This window comes from Protopterus annectens, chromosome 1.part1 (genome assembly GCF_019279795.1).
Source record: "Protopterus annectens isolate FY-2018-M chromosome 1.part1, PAN1.0, whole genome shotgun sequence".
NCBI lineage: Eukaryota > Metazoa > Chordata > Ceratodontiformes > Protopteridae > Protopterus > Protopterus annectens.
In genome coordinates, this window is record NC_056726.1 from 381,983,956 (window position 1) to 382,005,512 (window position 21,557).

The 21,557-nt window shown below is 41.2% G+C and overlaps 1 protein-coding gene across 3 annotated transcripts in view; it reads right to left on the reverse strand.

Moving 5' to 3' along the window:
* SEPTIN3 (septin 3) overlaps positions 1 to 21,557 on the reverse strand; it is a 743,127-nt gene that overhangs the window by 55,147 nt on the left and 666,423 nt on the right. For all 3 annotated transcript variants that reach the window (XM_044075351.1, XM_044075343.1, XM_044075358.1), the window contains 2 exons: positions 4,580 to 4,697; positions 2,759 to 2,854 (listed from right to left, as the gene is read on the reverse strand). In XM_044075351.1, coding sequence (XP_043931286.1) covers positions 2,759 to 2,854; positions 4,580 to 4,697 — 214 coding nt within the window. The remainder of the gene's footprint in view (positions 1 to 2,758; positions 2,855 to 4,579; positions 4,698 to 21,557) is intronic.

Genomic DNA, 21,557 nt, shown 5'->3' on the forward strand with positions numbered 1-21,557 from the left:
CTTGGTTAACTGACTTGCACATTGATTAAGTGAAATCTGAAGGAATCAAACCTAGGGTCACAAGGGTGTAGCTTGTACTGTGTGCTGAATCACAATATAGATGATCTACTCCCAGGTATAGTCACAGTGTGCAGAGGATTGAGAATGTGTGCTGTTCTCAGGGGAAGATTTCTTAGAACACTCAAAATGTCCTTAGCAAAAGACAGAAATGTGAAATAGGGGATTGTGCAACTACATGCTTGTTACAAAAGGCTGTGGTTCTTGTGGTCTCTCACTGATACTATGATTTTTACCTAACAATAGCAGGGAAGTTAAACTTATTTGGAATATCTAAAATGAGTGATTGAAGAAGAGGGAAAAGAAACACTGAAGCTTCAAGTAAAAGTAAACCTTTGTGTGCATGTGTGCGTGTGTGGGTGTGTGCGGGTGTGTGTGTGTGTGTGTGTGTGTGTGTGTGTGTGTGTGTGTGTGTGTGTGTGTGTGCATGCGGGTGTGTGCGGGTGTGTGTGTGCATGCGTGTGTGTGTGTGTGCGGGTGTGTGTGTGCCTGCGTGTGTGCATGTGTGTGTGTGTGTGTGTGTGTGTGTGTGTGTGTGTGTGAGCATCTATATCTGTTCTATCCGTTTCTTTGTCTGGAAGAGGCACTTGTTTTCCATTGCTATTTTCTTACCAAAGGAAGTGAAAGGGTAAATCATGGTTTCTTAGGTAATGTCTAAAGCTGATAAGAAAATATGTGCTTATTACAGGTAAGACAAAGTAATTATACTAGTTTACAGGACTTTGCCCGTGGAATACAAGATAATTAAATATAGTATAAATGGCAGGGAACATTTTATAATTGCAGCTGGGAAAGCTATAAGTAAAATACTACACTTCTCAAGAAATGCCAACTGTACCTACATATCCTATATACATATATGAATTTCTGACATCAGAAATAGTGCATGTCTTGTCTCCAGGTGCTCTGTATTAGGTGTTTATTTTTAAATACACTGTTGTGAATGGATTCATGTTAATGTAGATTCTCTATGTCAGCATGTGTAAATAGGAGTCACACTCCTCAGTACTAAAGGCCTCATGTACCAGGGACGGGACTGTGTGAACATATTAATGTTTCAGAGATACTTCTGAAATGGCAGGTTCACAAATGATCCTGCATCTTCCAAAAAAAAAACATGTTACAGGAAGACTTGCCAGGCATTCTCAGATGACTATAGAGAAAAAAATGACCATTATAGAAATTACTAGGTCTAACATGTTGTGGGGTGGGATTAGTCATTTGAGATTATGGCAGGCAGACTTTGACATGCTAAATTTTTTAACATTTAGTTTTGGCAGTTATCTTTATTTCGTTCTATGTTTATTTTTAAAAGATTCAGGTAGTTAAAGAAAATTCATGAATTTGCAATGGCTCTGTGCTGTACAATGCCTAATCAGTCAACAATGAGGCACAAAACACAAAGGTATGCACAGCTCACTTCTGCTGCTGTTGGATGTCAGATTTCATTGTCAGGAAGTGAATGCCTCCTGTCCTGCTGCAACTCCTGAGCTATACTGAGAGATTCTTCATGATTTACCTTCTTTTTGCCATTCTGAAGTTTCTATGCCGTATTAGTGAGAATTTATGCCATGTTAGTACTGATTTTCTCTGTTAGTACACATTTAATTGTACTAGGCAGTTTTTGTTTTTTATCTGCACAGTATAGTTCTTTTTGTCTACTTTATACAATCAGAAAGTAGAAACACATAAAAAAACACAAATTTCAGGGCTTAATGAAACCCTTAACATTGAAACCTATTCTAGAGTGCAGCATTTCCTCAGCCATCACAAATTGTAGGCAGTAGTCGAGCAGAAATGTCACTTCCTCTCATAATTTTAAACCTTAGTAAAGTTTGGTTTAAAGCTTTTCAGTAACAGTAAACTATGTTTTATTATGCAAATTATTCCTGATGACATGAGTGATCTATCTGTCAGCTGCTGCCAGCTTTTTGTAGGACATATTATAGCTACCATTATCTATAATTTGTTTGTGAGCAGTGATAAAAAGAGATTTCTGTAACATGTTTTCTTCTATGTGAGTCACATGAATGTTTACTAAGTTATAGATTCAGAGTTCCAGAAAATTAAAAGGTAAAGGATACAAGAACTTGGAAAGGAAGAGTGCTCTCTGCGTTCAATCCAGCAGTTCCAAAACAGACCATAGCGAGACTGATGAAGCTAGAGCTAAGTCTCATGACACTCCTAGCTTAAAAATAACTTTTCTAAATAGGAAAGTGCAATACAATAGTGTTGTAACGTGGAAGGTTTTCCCCAAAGGGAACGTAGTGCCCAGCAAAGGAAGAGCACAAGCCATTGATCCTTGAAGGTCCACAGAGGACCACAATCTTCAATGGCAGTAAAGCTTTGAAGGGCTTGGTGCCCAAACCTGTCTTTTTAGTCAGGACAGTGCAAGATGACTAATGGTGACTAATGGTTTGGGTGTTTGGAAGGTGCCCTGAATCTTTGGAAGCTGGCCGGCTGTTATATCCTATCCAGGACAGAACCTATCCATCTTAGGCTACTGCAACAGTGATCATTCGAACATTTACTGTTATGGTAAGTTTACTTAAACAACTGTAATTTCCAGTCCTGACAGCTTAGCAGCAGCAGTATACCCAGTATAACTGTATTGTGGGTCAGAGATGAAAGTCACTCTAGGAAGAAAATAGAATTGACCATAATGAGTGTCTGCAACAAATAAAAATGAATCTCCACCTACTCTTATCTTGTCATGTTCTGTTTTATCTTCCATGTCCTCATCAAATTCTTTCTGAGGGTAGAATTCTATCCCATTTATCTCCAGCTCTTTGCGCACCTGTAGTAAAGGATGAAAAAAGCGCGGCCATTGAATATTATCTTGTATATCCAGTTGTCTGCATGTTCACTAACTGTTACACACACACACACACACACACACACACACACACACACACACACACACACACACACACACACACACACACACACACACACAAACACACACACACAGGCACACAGTTTCTTGCAAAAGTACTTGTCTTACCTGTATATCTGAACATCTTAATCAATATAAGAGACAAAGGTTCTGTTTATTGAAATTTAATTTTAGAAGTCATAACTGACAATTTACATGGAGTTCAGTCCTGTTGTTATAAGTGCCTTAAAAGAGCAAGAATATTAACTTGCTGATCACAAAAGCCAGGGATGTGAGTTTCATTTCAAGGCTTGTTTGAGGTGCATTACATTCATAGCAACATCAGTAATGTTTGATGTGCATTACGTACTCAGCAACAGCAATAATGTTTGAGGTGCGTTAGGTTCTTAGTAACAATCAGTAATGTTTGAGGTACATTACATTCCTAGTAACATCAGGAATGTTTGAGGTGCGTTAGATTCTCAGTAACATCAGTGATGTTTGAGGTGCATTAGGCTCTCAGTAACATCAGTAATGTTTGAGGTGCATTAGGCTCCCAGTAACATCAATAATGTTTGAAGTGCATTAGGTTCTCAGCAACAACAGGAATGCTTGATGTGCATTAGGTTCTCAGTAACATCAGTAATGTCTGAGGAGCAATAGTTTCTCAGTAACATTAATAATGTATTGCCCAAAACCATATAGCTGCTGTTGCTGAAGTCATCACCTGATGGAACTAAATGTACCTCAGTTCTGAAGGATAGTGTCTGACAGAAAAAGAGATGTCAGAGAACACAATGGTCACATCACAAAGGCAGCATGGACATAGCCCACGGGACAATAGTGGAAGTGGGCATTTGCAGAAAGAGAAGTATGACGAGACAGTGTTTCTATCACTGTGGAACAACTTAAGAATGCATGAGGCAGATAAAGAAATACTGGTAAGAGGTAGATGATTATTGGACATATTGTCAGACTGTGTTGCATTTAGACTTCTTTAAAGCACAAAAACATCTTCGAGCTTCCCCTTGATGGCAAAAAGTACTTTGAGCCTCACTATACAAGGTAAAAATCTGCCCCCCCCACACACACACACACATATATCTACACACACTTCAAATAACCAAAATTCGGCATGCTACAGTATTTTATTAATACTTTTTACTGAGATATACACATTTATTGACTATTAATCTTCAGAATTTAGCTTGATCTCATGTAAAACAACACAAGCAACATTTAAAGTGCACACTTTCATACTGGCTTGAACCTGTCCTGAAAAGGGCTTTGTTCTTCCCAGAGAGGCTGGCCTCACCACTTGAGAAGCATTGTCATATGCTATTAATTGACTAGAACTGCTTGCTACTACCTTTTCTGCCAGGGAGGAAGATGGACAGACTGCATGATCCCAATGATGTTTTCTTCCATAATGTATTTCACATTGCCAGGGGTTCATAATATGGGAACAGAAACCATGTGCCAATATTGCTAGGCCAGAGCATGCAGTGTGTGATGCTTTTATCCATGCTGTTGAGGCATGTACTTTGCTATCCCTATATGCACCAATATATGCTGTCAATACACCAAAGAAATAATAAAACTTTGTTTGTGATAAAACATCTGTAAGTAAATATGAATTTTATTTACTCTTTGCTTGAATTCTATCTTCTCTTCTGGTGTCATAGTGTCTGCTTTAGCAATGACTGGAATGATATTAACTACTTTATTTAGATGCTTCATAAATTCAATATCCAGGGGCCGTAATCTGAAATAAAGAGGAACAAATTAAACACTATTAGACAGATAAACTTAGTAAAAAATACAGTTTGTACTTATTTGGTCATGTATTCTGGAAAGTAATAATTTAATAATCTGAAATAAAGCGAAAAAAAGAAACACTACTAAATAGATAAACTTTATAAAAAATGCAATTTGTACTTATTTGGCCATGCATTCCAGAAAGTAACTCGACTGCAAAAAGGCAAACATCAGTGACTTGTTTGTAATTCTATCCATCATTAATGTCCCAATATTTAAATGCTATGTAAATATTGTAACTTTAGTACTGTATTACTAAGTAAGAAACATGATCATCATCCCTGAAGCTTTTAGGTGATATGATGATAACCATTTGAAATATTGGGAGTGAGTCCTGAAACACAGAGAATGAATGACCAAAAATGTACTTACATATACTAAGTCCAGATGAACTTTTCTGGGAATATTCCTTTTTCTCTGAGGTATGGCAATGTCAGAGTTGGTATGCATAAGTTTGGGGGGTATGGGGGTACTTGCTCCCCCTGTAAAAAAGAAGCTTAAAAGAGAAGAGCAATCTTTGAGATTTGCACTTTTCCTGGGTTTTCAGTCTTTTTTTTTTCAGCTCGTCTGCAGTCGGCATTTCGAGTATTGACATTTCAAAAGGGGGTTGATATGCCACTAGGGCTATATAACACTTTTATTCTTGAACTCCCATTTCCATTTCATATCCTAAGACTGAAGTTATCTTGACATCAGCTGGCTGGGCTCCTTACCAGATGTGTGAAAGCCATAACTGTGAGTCCCATGATTTTAATATATAAAGTGCAATTGCAGAAAGAAGAAATGCAATGAATACTGAAACTCACTGTAATGCTAGTAAAGTAGTTCTGCAGTAGTGCTTTGTCTCTGTATCCCTTAACACCTTGACATGGGGGTGTGCGCTCCACACTCTTGCTAATTATAGATATTATCCCTGAGACTGCTGTAGGGGGAACATACTGAAGTAACTTGTCCCCGGAGTTAGTACATATTCCCCATATTCACACATACAGTATCACTAGTCTAAGGATTACAATTGCAGTCCTCAGAATTTCAACAAGACGTAAGCTACAGGCTGCATGTTATACTGCATGGAAGAGTGTCGGAATTCCAGATCACAGGCATTCTAAAATGAAAAACATACTGTCATACAACAGTGACTTCATTTACTTTCTTACAGAAGCAAGCCTATCTGAGATTTTTTTCCATTTCTTCACTATCTGTAGTGTGAGATCACCTTAGCTCCTGATTGTTGTTGTGTCATTCGGCTTTTCCCGGTTAGGGGTCACCACAGCGAAACTCCGGTCCGCTAATGATTGGCAGTAGATTTTTTTAAGTGCTGAGTTGCCAGCTCTGACGCACAACCTTCAAAGAAGGTACGCCCATTCACGCATGTCTCCACACAGAAGACGCTTTAGCTGAGAATCGAACAGGACAACGTCTTACTGTGAGGTGACAACGCTACCGCTTGTACTTGGCTATAATCTACATCTGCTGGTGGTAGCTGATCTTGTCCATCTTGCCCTTGACTTGATCAGTTAGCTGTAGTGCAGGAGGTGTTGATGAGGGATGTAGGTACTAGCTATCTCCCCCACTGTCTGTTAACTACAGGTATACCTTGACAATGTTCTAACATTTATCCTCAGTAGGGCTTTCAGAGTCCTCCACACATGTCCTTGTGACGGAAGTAGTAACAGAAAACCATTCCACCATTAAAATCAATGGTAGTTGTACACTCACAGCAGTTATGCTGCTGAACTGAGGATTTAGAAACCTGCTTATCTTTGCCAGTATAAAACCTCATCTGAAGAAAGGTTTTCATTTTTTGCCTCCCATTTATTAATAGTGGAATGCAGTACATTGAATCTGTGACAGTTGCATGAATCCTCAGTTCTTTGAACATAATAGAGCAAAGTAGATGTTATTGAGGATTCACTTTTCAAACTACTTTGTAAACATTACACTGTGGAGACATCAGAAAAATATTTTATTTGTAGGACAAGTCCCGTTACACTTGTCATGTGTGCAGGGGGCGCACTCCACACCTTCTTTCACTGCATATAACTAAGGCCAGTGGGACAGAATTCCTTGATGCAGCTCTCTGAAATCCTTTCAAGCAGTACATTACTGTCCTTTTTGTACAACATTCTCATCTGTAACATCAGGAAATATTAGTTCTAAGAGTGCTGATTACCAGAGAACACCTAGTGATCTACAATGTTCAAACAAAGTGTGTCTGAACATAGTAGATTGCAATAACTATTCTATCATGATTTTACTTTGCAATAGCTTATTATACATGTCAAGCAGAGCACGTTGCTGACCCTCTTCAAGAGAAATCTTGATTAGTGGATGGGAAATAGAAAATTCACCCCGGGGATAACTCCAGTGGCTCTACTTGACAGAGGCACTGGGAACTAAGGTCGGGTGGCACGATGCCAGGGTAATCCTATGTCTAGGCTTGCAAAGACCCCAGGGCCATCAGCCTAGTACACACCTATGAACCTATTAGACATACCTATACAATCCATCATTTGTTGGTCGATGTAGTATGAAATTCAAGCCTGCACAATATTCTCTATTGTGATTTAGTTTAGAGTGCAAAAATGTTTGGCACCTTATTTCTGCATCTGCTACTGTTTGAAAATGAATATAGTTAAATGAGTTTTTTTTTATTTCCAAGGCAAGTCAGTTAAAGGGTATTAGTACTTTACAGTTACGAAGTTAAAAAATAATTTGCTATATAGTACAAATGTGACCGTAGTAGCTATGATTGCAAATGTTTTAGAACTCATAACTTTAGGCAGCACAATGATACAGCATTTTACTTTCCTGCCTCACAGTGTAAATCATGGAGTCATGGGATCATAGGAGATACAAGGCAACTCTGCCTTGCAGCCATTTACTCTTTGCCACTGACACCTCTCAACTTCTTAGCACAGAAAATCTAGACGGATCCTAAAATAATGGGGGGACAAAGGCCCAAAAATAGATAAAATATTGCTCCTATAAACTTTAGAAAATTGATAGAATAACCAGCTTGTGTTAGTATACACTTTTTGAAGGATATGAAGTCTGTAACTCAAACGTATGCAATTTTAAATATTACTCCTATAAACTTAGAAAGTTGCTAGAATAACAAGATTTGTGTTAGCATGCATTTTTCTGAAGGATATAAAATCTGTAACTCAAATATATGGCATTGTTCTGTGACTTCAATCTTCCCTGATTTGCCAGAAAACCACAAATTTTATGAGGAACAGACCATCAAGAAGCAGTAATATGTGCAGATGTATAAGAGACCTAACTCTCCACTGCAACTTAAACAGAAGCTGGAGGTGGGACAGGGATATCTATCAATGAATTCCTCATTTCTAGAACAGAGTTCCTATTCATATTAAACAATGCCTAAATGAATGGAGCATAATTGTAAATATACTCCAGGTCTGTGCACACAAATCATTATGGAAACCGGTAGTAGCAGGTAGTGGGAATTGCAGTTGTTTGGCTACTAATGATCTACCTGATCAAATATCTAGAAATAACCTATGAATCTGTACCAGAGTCCCAAAAAACTAATAGATAAAGAAGTGACCAAATTCTTAAATTACGAATTATGGAGGAATCCCAAAGCAAATACGACAGTCTGATTGTGTTGAACCCTAAGTTGAATGGTTCTACATCACTGCTTAATAATTTTCTAAAGCCAAATGCTATATCCAGATTTTCAACTGATCCAGTGTCCTTAGTGGATGAGCTCATAGACAGCTCTGACAAAGCAATATTTTTGACCACACTCAATTCAACCAAGGACACTGGAAGATCCCCATCCCTGAAGCCAAAGGTAGGACAGCACTCGCCTGTTTTTAAGATCTTTTCTGTTTTACTGTCTTATCCTTTGGAATTCACAGTACTCCTGTCACTTCTCATGTACTCATGGATAAAGTTCGGAAATGTTATGCCCGGTACTTAGCTGTGTACCTCAGTGATATAGTAGTTTTTCATGCCAGGTATGGAGCTCTATACCTTGATGATGTAGTAGGTTTTCATGCCTGGTACTTTAGCTGCGTACTGAGGTTGCACATGAGGGTTACTCGAGTGGAGCTTGACTTGCAGATATGCAGTAGTCCCATCAAGGTGGGGTCTGAGATTGCTTTGCATGCCAGACAGAGGTCACTTCTGAGGAGTCTGTATGAAACTGAGTAGAGAGACAGGGTTTTTAGCCTATTTGTGCAGGGTAGATGTTTGAGGTCCTGGATTCTCCTGGTGAGGAACCTCTGTGGTATCTCCAGCTGCTGCATGTGCTTTGCAAGGTACATGCCAAAGGGGGCATTGTACTCAATAATTGGTCCTATAAGGGAAGGATACGGGGATGTTATGACCTCCTTGTCCCTGGATGAGATACCCTTACTTATGAGGTGGGCCATGTAGAGAGCTTTCTGTACAATGGCAACAACATGGTGGTCAAAAGTCAGGTTGCTATCAACCTGGGTGCCCAAATCCCTCACGACTGATTGCGTGCTTAGGACATTGTTATTAATGTGATAATATGGGGGGACGTCACTCTCCCCAAAGGGGATGATGATGCATTTCCTGGCATTCAACTTGAGGCCATGTTTCTGGCACCAGTCATTTGTTTGGGAAAGACCCTCTTGGAGGACATCCACATCACTTGGGGATTGATGACTACGCCCAACTAGCAGTCATCTGCAAACTTAGTCAGCCATAGCCCACTGGTTTTGGCCTGCACCTCAGTGAAGTATATCCTGAATAACAGAAGCACCAAGACTGATCCCTGGGGTACGCCACTTGTTACGGGTCTACCGCATGAGGTGGCTAACCTATTTTGATTTAGTGGGTTCTGTCAGTGAGCCAGTTTGCCACCCATCTGGTAACATATGGATTGATGCCTAGTTGAGAGAGTTTATCTATTATGCCCGAGTAGGGAACAGTGCTGAAGGCTTTGGCCAGGTCAAGGTAGGCAGTGTGCACCATCTTCCCCTCATCCATGACTCTGGTGACTGCTTCAAAGAAGTTGACCAGATTTAACAGATATGACCTCCCTTTGACAAAGACAAACTGTGTGGGGTCGAGTGTTTGGAGGTTGCCAATGTCCCTGTTAATGAGGTCCATGATAAACCATTCCATGGCCTTGCAAATCAGGCTAATTAGGCTGATGGGTCTATAATTTCCCAGACCAGTGGACACTCCACCTTTGTGTAAAGGGATGACAGTGGCTGTCCTCCACTTGGCTGGGACAAAGCTGGTACTCAGGCTTTGGTTGAATAGGGTGCCTAATGGTGCTGCAAGTTCATGCCTGAGTTCATGTAGGATGCAGCCTGGGATGTTATCGGGTCTCATGGAGGCTGTATTTTTTGCCTTTGAGAAGGCAGTGATGACCTGTTCTCTAGAGATAAGGGGGGGGCAGGTACTGGGGATGACCTGATTTACTGATGGGGGGCAGGGGGTGAAGTTTTCACTGCATCTGTCAGACAGTAGGTTGGCTATATCTACAGCATCTGTGTATGTGGTGTCCTTGACCACCAGTTCTGAACAGATCTGGGTGCTTCCTTTGAGATTGCGGATATATGTGAAGAAGGCCTTATCTCTAGTAGTCTCTAGTAGATATCGCCAATTTGGACTTGAAGTTGGCTTTAGAGGATTTCACTAGTGCTCTTATTTTCTTGTTCAGGCTAAGGAGAGATTGCTTCCAATTGGGTATCTGCACCTTCTTGGTCCTGGACAGCAATTTTTTCCTTTTGTTATATAGTTTATTTATTGCAGATGTCCACCAGACAGGTTTACTCTTACTTGTGGAGGTTGATTTTTTCCTGTCAGGTATTCCTGATTCCAAGCATCTATATAAGTGCTCGGATAGTACTTTGGTGTAGGTTTGAACATTGGTGCCAGTTCCTACAAAGGGTGAGGGGCCTGTGAAGCTGTTTATACCATCCCTCAGGAGGCTGTAATCAACTTTGGAGAAGTTTTTTTTTGTTTGACCCTAGCTAGAAGGGGGTCAAGGAAGATGCTGGCTTCGAAAGTGACCGTTTTATGGTTGGATCTTACCAGGGAGAATGATACTGTAGGGGTGCTGCAGTGGTTACTCATGTTGGTTAATACCAAGTCCAAGATATTATCTCCTTTTGTGGGGGTATCAACTAGCTGTTCCAAGGCATTCACATTGATAGAACCATCAAGGAATCGCTGGGCATTTGTGTTCTGGCATGAGTAGTTTTTCCAATCTATGGTTAGGTAGTTAAAGTCACCCAGGATCAAGGTAAAGGGTTGAATCTTGATAGATTCGAAGAGGTCCAGATAGGCTGAGTGGGCGTCTTCAGTCAAATTTGGGGGCCTGTAGTTAGCTATGATTTGAATAGGGGTCTTGTCAATGGTTAACTGGACCTGGAGTATTTCCTGTGTGTCATACTGTTTGACCGGCCTTTAGGTGTGTGCGTCTTTAATATATATTGAAACTCTGCCTCCTTTGGCTTTGCTGCCCACAGTTTGGGGTCTGAATGTATGATAGGATGAGTAACCAGGTAAGGCTGGGGTGCTCGCCGCAGCTTTGAATCAGGTTTCTGTGACTGCACAAATGTCAGCATCTTCCAGGGTTAAGAATGCTTGCAGTAAGTGCAGTTTCATGTTTAGACTCCTAGTGTTTAGCAGCATGACCTTTAATTTGTATTTTGTTGAAATTTTTATGTTTGTTGTATCGACCTCATGAAGGTACCTAGCTGCGTACTTTCATGCCAGGTACCTAGCTGCGTACCTTGATTATGTGGTAGTTTTTAATGCCTGGTACTTAGCTCCCTGTCTTGAGATCTCAGCTGCCTTTGCACTGCTGGCCCCATTACATAGTGTTGCACTATCCTATCACATGCCTGCAATCCTAGATGCAGCAGTTTTTCATGTCAGGTACTTAGCTGCGTACCTCGTTTATGTGGTACTTATTCACATCTGGTACTTAGCTGCATACCTTGATGATGCAGCAGTTTTTCTTGCCAAGTACTTAGCTGTGTAACTTGATGATGCAGCAGTTTTTCATGTCAGGTACTTAGCTGCGCACCTTGATTATATGGTAGCTATTCACACCTGGTACTTAGCTGCGTACCTTGATGATGCAGTAGTTTTTCATGCTAGGTACTTAGCTTCGTAACTTGATGATGCAGCAGTTTTTCATGCCAGGTACTTAGCTGCGTACTTTGATGGCATAGTCATTTTCTCAGAAAACTGGGAGTCACATCTGTACAAAGTAAAAGCTGTGCTGGGTTCTTTCAGATAAACAACATTTAAAGTTAATGCTGACAAAAGTAAGCTTTGTATGACAAAATTCAACTGTTCAAGGTGTGTAACTGGGTGGGGAGTACTTAAACCCCAAAATAGATAAAATGGAAGCTGTTAAAAATGGTCTATACCCCATATCAAACAAGAAACTAAAGCACTTTTAGGACTAGTAAGTTTTTGACCAGTTTTACTACCTTAGCTTGTTCTCTTTCAAACCTTGTAAAAGGTAAAGCACCAATCCAGATAAGGTGTACCATAGCTGCAGATAAGGATCTTAACTAACATAAAATTCTTATGTGACTAACATAAAATTCTTATGTTCAGAGCCTTAGTTGCCCCTGACCTTACTAAAAGTGCATTGAAAATTGGGTTGGAGCTTGTGTTACCTCAGGAAGTACATGGTGAAGAATACCTAGTCAGCTACCTCATTAGAAAAGTTAAGTAAGACTCAGACAAGATACTCTGTAATACAGTGGGAATATCTTCCTATTAAGTGGGCACTGATACCCATGCAGTATTACATACTGGGTAATAACTTTGCTTTAATAACTGACCATGCATTCCTGCAGGGGCTATACAATCAACAGAGCATGAACACTGAGTTAAGTAGGTAGTGGTAGGTTTTGTCAGCCACTTCATTTCACCACAAAACACAGGTATAGCAACAGTCACAAGAACATGAGTGCGTTATCCTGGTGTCACAACCCATCTCATTCAGTGCAGAACCAGAGGTTCTATGTAGGGAGAGGTTGTGTCATTGTAGTGTGGCATCTGTTTGATGTACTGGAAATGTTTATTTGGTACATTAGAAGTGCTACATATACACCATCTCTTTTGGTAAGAATTTAATGGTGGTGTGTATAGACAATGCATTATGGTAGTAAAACCTATAAAAGCAGAAGATAATGTGAATCATCTACAATGCTGTGGTTAAAAGAAGGGCAGAAAGCCTACAAGATCACAGATATTTGCCTCTCACAGACTGAGATTTCAGGAGTAAGAATGGCGACTCTTGGAAAGAACTGACCAGAAGACCCTCAGAATCCAGCCAAAGTGTACCAGAAGCATAACTCTGGACTCAAAGAATACCATAAACCTACTTGTGGATTTATTTAAGGAGTACCAGGGACCAAACTGGATGTATTTGAGCTAGCAATGCTGTTATATCAAGCTTATGAACTGAAGGGAAGCCTGTGTTTCACCGAGGAACTTTAAACAATTAACTTAGACTGTAAGTTACCAGAAGCATTTAAAAGCAAAAGTGTTTTTATTTCAGTTTAAAAATGAACATTATTTTGCATTTCTCACAGTAAATAAACAGCAGTGATTTAAGGAAACTGTCTAAACTGTTGAGTGTCACATGCTACAATATGTACATGTGTATATCTATATCTATATCTATATATATATATATATATATATATATATATATATATATATATATATATGTGCATTTGTATATATGTATATTTATATCTATATCAATATTTACATCTACACACACACACACACACACACACACACACACACACACACACACACACACACACACACACCAGTGTGTTTGTGTATGTGAGGACTACATCATGGCTGAAAATGGCTAGAGAAAGACCAGTTATGTTACCCAGTTAGTAAATAAATAAATAAAATGCTACAATGTAGCTGGTATGATTAGGATTCATACAGCTCTAACACTAGCTTATAGAGCTTTAAATTATGTAACCCTTATGGTATCATATCAAAGTTGTGTTTTACAGTGAATCTGGAAATGTTGGGGTGAAGCTCTGATTCCTTATCGACACTGAGAAGACATAGTGTTACAGTAGATAACACTGAGATTCACACGCACACAAGGGTTTACTATCAAAAAGTTGAAAGTAAAAAAAAAAACTATTCACTTGCTTGCTGAATTTGGCAACATCACTGTTATGGAATGTGTTATAGCCGCAGTGGAACAGCGGTAGCATTATTGCCTCACAGCAAGAGGTTCTCCTGTGCATGTCCTCCCCACGGTTGAGTGGCCTCTGAAAGACATGTGTGAATGGGCGTGCTTTCGCTGAAGGTTGGGTGTCGGGCTGGCAACTCGGCACCATAAAAAAATCTACTGCCAATCATTAGCGGACCGGAGTTCCGCTGTGGCGACCCCTAACCGGGAAAAGCCGAAAAGACAAACAAAAAACTGTTACGGAATATTGAAAATCATCACCTCAACTTCCACACTCGAACAAATTTGGAATGTCAGGAGGTGAAGTAAGACCATCAGGAAGTTGTGGTGAAGCTGCCATATGAATTGTATGTCCATAGCACAAGTCTTTACAGTTTTTCAGGGCAGCAAGCCCCCCCTGCACCCCTCATGTGGGGGATACCCCCTGCAAATTATATATTCCAACTCTGAGATTGCACTACAGTGAGGAAAAGGGTAAATTTCCAGATCCCCCTGTAGTGCAATCTGTTATCAGAAAGTGAAATGCACATTAGCAAATGTACACTACCATTCACTAATGTGCATTTGAACATTTTCAGAATGGCATTACGGAAAATGGAAAAGACACATTTGACCATCCCAGTTTTGTTTAAGTGCCGTTCCACATTTTGATAGTAAACCACACATAAGTATACTTAAGGTATAATGGATGCCTCTTTAAGCCACGCTGTGTCATGGCTGGTCATGCGAAAGCTTGCATGGCTTAGACTAGGAATTATACTGAAATGTAAGGTCTAAGATTTTAAGTCTGCCAGTTACTCAGCCAGTAGGTAACATCACAGACCTGGAAAATAATGGGAAAACAAACTCTTCAGTTAAGGAAATAAGTAAACCACATAGATACATTTTCAAAGAAATCCTGTCTCAAACAAAAAGGGTCTGTCACAGAAAAATTATACCCTACCAACAACAATATGAACAGGGTAATGCAAAGGAAACAACGTAACTACATGTCATGTTCAGGTGTAACCAGTTTCATCCAGACGACTCTCAGTTTTTTTACTTCCCCTTTAATATCTCAGAGATAGTTTTCAAGCCCATATATCACTGTGGTAGAAAATAACAACATAAAAACATTACAACAAGATTATTTGGATGACGCAGTGGTGCAGCATGTAGTGTTGTTGCCTCACAGCAAGAGGTTATCTAGTCCGATTCTCGGCTTGAGTGCCTTCTGTGTGGAGTCTGTATGTCCTCCCTGCGTCCATGTGGGTTTCCTTCCATGTTTCAAAGACATGCATCTGGAGCATTTCTCCCTGGGCCTCCACTGAAAATTCGCTTCATTCCAAGTCAGACTTTCCAGGTAAACAAATGTTAAATAAATAAATAAACAAACATTAAGTTTGGGCCGTTCAACAGGAGTTTCATCACAGACCTCAAATGCAGCTGGTTTATAGACACCATCTGAGCAAGCATAGCAGTCTGTATAACTAATGAATCAATTGCTAACAAAAAGTAGGGCAATGTTTCTAGTCCAGACTATTGTTTTTTTTTCTAATGTTATATTAAACAGTTTGTTAAATATTCATCAATCTTCCTGTCTTTTGAGCTAACCATAGACAGACAGATATAAGGAAAGTACAGTTTTGTACCTACCATAAATGCAGATGTTTGAGTGTATACACTGCTGCAGTCATTACACTTGGGTTATCCTTCCGTCAGGCGGTCCCTCAGTCGGCCTAAGTTCCAAAGTCCTGGTCCGGCATCGGTTGCTGTCACCTCTTCCCTGACGTCAGTGCGACAGGGGTATATAAGATGCAGCTGACGCCATTTTCTTCAGTTTTTCTTGCCCCAGATGTCAGGTGCCCCCTAAAAAGGTAGGCAATGCAAATTGCTAATAAAACATACATAAGAAAAGCAATCAATAACTTTCAGTTACCAGCAAATACTCCCCATAGGTAGTAAAGGGTAGAAGACTTAGGTACATACCAGCAAGTAAGAGGGGAAGGAGGGAGGGTAACCTGGACTGCAGCAGTGTATACACTCGAACATCTACATTTATGGTAGGTACAAAACTGTACTATGTTCATCGTGTTACACTGCTGCAGTCATTACACTTGGGTAGAATCCCAAAGCTGAGGTAGTTTGGCTGGTTCTATAAGGCATTAGGGGTGGCTATAAGGCCCTGCAGCACTGCAGTGGCAAAGCCAGCTCTGGATTTAGAGTAAAGAGGCAGATGGTAATGCTTGGTGAAAGTATGTACAGAACTCCAAGTTGCTGCTTCCAAAATGTCCTTGGTAGGTACTCCTCTGAGGTAGGCAGTTGAAGTGGCTGTTGCCCTGGTGGAATGAGACCTAATGCTGTTAGGTACAGTTTTCCCATGGTGTGTATAGCAGACATGTATACAGTGTCCTATCCATTTTGAAATGGTCTGTTTTGAAATGGCTTTTCCCTGTGCTCCTGCAGCATATGCTACCAACAATTGCTCAGTTTTTCTGAAAGTTTTGGTTTTGTCCAAGTAGAAGCGTAAAGTACAGTTTTGTACCTACCATAAATGTAGATGTTCGAGTGTTCACCCTGCTGCAGTCATCACACTTGGGTTATCCTGCAGTCAGGCGGTCCCGCAGTTGGCCCAAATTCCAATGTCTTGGTCCGGCGTCGGTTGCTGTCTCTTCTTCCCTGACGTCAGTGCGCCAGGGGTATATAAGAGGCATCTGACGCCATTTTCTTCAGTTTTTCTTGCCCCAGATGTCAGGTGCCCCCAATAGGTAGGCAAAAAAAAAAAATATATATATATATATATATATATATATATACACATATAGCTATATAAAAATAAAACAAAACCCTTAGGCATAAGCAAATACACCACAGAAGTAGTATAGTATAGAGTGGTAGAGATAAGTTCAGCTAGTTCGGAGGGGATGGAGGGAGGGTAACCTGGACTGCAGCAGGGTGAACACTCGAACATCTACATTTATGGTAGGTACAAAACTGTACTATGTTCATCGTGTTACCCTGCTGCAGTCATCACACTTGGGTTGAATCCCAGAGCTAAGGATAGGAGGTGGAGTCAAACAGGGTTAGAAGAAGCTAGTAGGCCCTGCAAAACTGCAGTGGCAAAACCAGCTCTAGTCTTAGAGTATAGAGGTAAGTGATAGTGTTTGGTGAAGGTGTGCACTGAACTCCAAGTTGCAGCTTCCAGAATATCCTTGGTTGGCACTCCCCTGAGAAAGGCTGCTGATGTAGCTGTAGCCCTGGTGGAGTGGGATCTAATGTTAGCAGGTACCGGTTTCCCATGATGCGTGTAGCAGAAACATATGCAATGCCCTATCCATTTAGAAATGGTCTGTTTTGAGATAGCTTTTCCTTGTGATCCTGTAGCATAGGCTACAAAGAGCTGGTCAGTTTTTCTGAAAGCCTTAGTTTTATCCAAGTAGTAAAGTAATTGCCTGTGAATGTCCAAAGAGTGCAGGAGTCTTTCTCCTTTGTTCTGGGGATTTGGGAAGAAGGTGGGCAAGTGAATGGTTTGGTTTAGGGCCACACAGGATACCACCTTTGGCATAAAGGAAGGGTTAGTACATAGAGAGACTCTGTCTTGATGAAAAATGTGGAAAGGTTCCACTGCCATTAGTGCCTGTAGCTCTGAAACCCTTCTAGCTGAGGTTATTGCTAGTAGTAGGGCAGTTTTCCATGAAAGAAATTTTAAATCAGCTGAAAAAGCTGGTTCAAAGGGCGGCAGTGTAAGCTTTTCCAGAACAAAATTGAGATCCCAAGTAGGTGTTGGAGCACTCCTTGGTGGTCTTAAGTTCTTAGCCCCTCTGAGGTACTGTCTTAGGAGTGGAAGTGAGAATAAAAGAGGATCCGTGCTGTAATGAGCGAAATTGCTGAGGCGTGGATCTTAATAGATGAAAAGGAAAGTCCTTTGTGTAACATCTCTGTTAAATATTGTAGAATCTGAGGGATGTTTGGATCAAGGGGATTTAGGCCTTTAGCCTGGTTCCAGGCACAAAATCTTTTCCATTTGTCTGAATAGGTTTTCCTGGTGCTGGGTCTCCTGGCCTCCAGAATGACATCCATAACAGTTTGGATAAAGGTGTTGGCTGGTTGTTTAGGTAACTTGCCATGCAGCCAGGTTTAAAGTCTTGAGCTGGCTGTGTAGAATCTGATTGTCTCGCTGGGTGAGCAGGTGAGGAATTTGTGGCAAAATCCATGGTGGGCCGTGGGCCATGTTCCTTAAAATTGGATACCAATGTTGGCGTGGCCAGTCTGGTGCAACGAGTATCATTTGTGGCCTCTCTAATCTGACTTTCAGCAGTACCTTTGCTAGAAGAGGCAGTGGAGGGAAGGCATACACTGTTAATGCTTTCCAACTGAATGAGAGTACGTCCACTTTCCAAGCTAGTGGATGGAAGGTCCTTGTGCAAAATTTTTGAGGTTGGTAGTTGTGGGGGCTTGCAAACAGATCTATGTCTGTGTGTCCCCATTTTTGAGCAATCATTGCAAATACTTGTGGATCTAGGTTCCATTCGTGTGGATCCATGATGTTTCTGCTTAGGTCGTCTGCCATTGTGTTTTTCTTTCCTGGCAGGAATTGTGCTTGTAATTGAACCTGGTAAGACAGTGCAGTGTTCCACAAGGTCATTGCTTGCCTGCATAGAGGGTAGGAATGTGTGCCCCCTTGTTTGTTTATGTACCACATTACTGTGGTATTGTCCATCTTTATTATTAGTTGTCCTGGGTGTAGAAGGTCCTTGAAAGCTGTTAGGGCATTCTGTACTGCTAGCATTTCTTTTAGATTGATATGCAGATGCCTCTGATCTGTAGTCCATTTGCCCTGAATGCACTGCCCTGCCATGTGTGCTCCCCAGGCATAGTCCGATGCATCTGTTGTCATAGTTTGCCTGGCTGTGGATAAGGTGAAAGGCTGACCCTTGTTGAGGTGACATGCCTGTGCCCACCATAGAAACTCCTGTTGAAGGCAGGGAATGAGTGGTATCATTGTTTCCAAGCTGTAGCTGTGCTGAGTCCATACACTTTTCAGGTACCATTGTAATTTCCTCATATGCAGTTTTGCAAATGGTATTAGATGTATGCAAGATGCCATGAATCCTAAGGCCTGCTGAATTTTTCTTGCAGGGAGTTGGGTCTTTGTTGCCATTATTTTGAAATATTGAATCAGCTGTCGTTGCTTGTCTGGCATGAGATAAGCCATCTGGGCCGTTGTATTCAAGCTGGCACCCAGGAATATTATGTTTTGTGAGGGCACTAGTTTTGATTTCTTTTCATTTACTGTGTACCCTAGGCAACTTAGAAGGTGTTTGACAAATGCCAGATGCTTTAAAAGAATGTCCTTGCTTTCCGCTTGAATAAGGCAGTCGTCCAGGTATGGGTATATTTGAATTCCTCTTTGTCTGCAGTATGCAATTACTGGTGTCAGGCATTTTGTGAAGACCCTGGGTGCAGTAGATAAGCCAAAGGGTAGTGCAGAGAATTGATAATGCGTTGAACCTGCAATGAAGCGGAGGTATCTTCTGCAATTTTGTCTGATAGGGACATGCAGGTATGCCTCCTTGAGGTCCAAAGTGACTAGCGAAGCATTCTTGCCCAGCATGGGAAGAAGCTGCTGTAGTGTTAGCATCTTGAATTTTGGTACTTGCAGATAGGTGTTCAGAATTGAAAGATCCAGAATGGGTCTCCATGCTTTGTCCTTTCTTGGGACTAGGAAGAGCCTTGAGTAAAATCCTTGTCCTTGCTCCTGTGTAGGTACCTGTTGAATGGCTCTCATGTTCATGAGAGCTGTAATTTGTTTTTGTGCCTCTGCCCATTGATTTGGTGGCAGGTTTGGCATTCCTTTGATCCTTGGTAAGGTATGAAAGTGGAATCTGTATCCTTGAGAGACAATGTTTAGAACCCATTTGTCTTTTGTGATGATGTGCCAGTTGTCTGCAAAAAATGCTAGTTTTCCTCCCAAGGGAGTTGCCAGGAGAGATTTGCTTGGTAGTTTGAGGATAGAGTCATTGTGTTTGTCTTCTGCTAGCTTGGGGCCTGTCTTCTCCTCCTTTCTGGGTAGCAGAACCCCATTGTCGAGGTTTGTAAGGGCCCTGTGACTGACCTCTGCCCATTGGGTGTCTGTCTTTGCCCCTCTGTGATCTGTCTGAAGCTGGAAAGGACCAGTTTTTTGTTGGCCAATTTCTACTGAAACGAGGGGGTTGTACCTGCAAAAAATCCTTGACTGTTTGCATAGACTTTGCCTTATCCTCCATTTTCTTTAAAACCTCTTCAGCTTTGACACCAAATAATACATCCTGTTATAGAGGTGCATCCAATAATTTTGCTTTAACATGGTCAGGAAGGGTTTGTTCTTTTAACCAAGCATGTCTACGTATGACAGAGCCAGTAACAGCTGCTCTACAGGAAGCTTCCAATTAATCAAATCCGCATTGTAAAGTATGTTTGCCCACCTGTTCAGCTGCATGCAACAGATCCTGCATTTCCTTGAATTCAGACTGTTCTGAATGTGTGCTCATTTTTTGTTTTAACTGAGACATTAGGAACTGTTGATATTTCAACATGTGAAACTGGCAATTTAATGCTCTCATAGCCAGAGTTGCTGATGTGTATATTTTCTTTCCCCATCTATCTAGGGCTCTGGAATCCCTTTCAGAGGGCACAGGATTTTTAGCCATAGAAGCTTTTGCTCCCTTAGGACCCTGGGAAATAGTTTCTGTGTCAGCTACAGGGCTTTTATAAAGGAATTTGTGTGAGTTAGGTACTCTGTAGTATCTGTCTGGTTTGGCTGGAGCTGGAGGTAGAGAGTCTGGATTTAAACTAGACTCCAAGTAGACATCATCCACAATATCTAAAACAGGAGGGATTGCAAGAGGTCTGTGCTGGGGTAGTAAAAGGAACTCTCGGAGCCTTTTCTTAGAATCTGAGTAATCCTGGCCTTCCCAGTGGAAATGTTCCCTCATGGTATGTAAAGTTTCCCTAAAGGAGTAGTCTTCAGGGGGAGATGCTGAGGGAATAGAGTCTTCAGCATCAGAATCTTCATAAGGTGGAAAAGTGTAATCCTGTTCCTCAGAAGAATCTGAGGAGAGAGATACCTGGTCAGAGGATGCATAATCCTCCTCTTGTCTTGGTCTTTTATCAGGAGGGGGATGGGAACCCCTGATAAGGGTAATCAAATCTTCAGCCATCTTAAGCATCTGTTTCTTAGGCATGGGGCCTTGCACTAGACTGATGTACAGTTTTCTTAGGTTTTAAAGGAGTTTTAAGCTTAGCATAAGATTTAATGGTGAGTGTAGTCTGCAACAGAAGGTGTTTCCACTGCCCCGGTGTCTACTTCTGCTCTGGTGTCGGTAGATGGCTGCGTCGGCCTAGTAGGCTCCGCTTGGGAATCCACAGCTGTCAGCGGTTCCAGTTCTGCGGTCATCAGGGGCTGCGTAGGTGCCTCACTGAAAACCGGAGAACCAGCGACAGGCCCAGCTGAGGCCTCGGAGTCTGGCTTGTTCCTAGGCTGCCTGTCCTTATCCTTGCGTTTTTTATGTATAGCGGTCGTCGGCTGCTCCGACGGCATGATATAATTAAATTTCCTACCAAAGTAATGCCGTGCGAAGT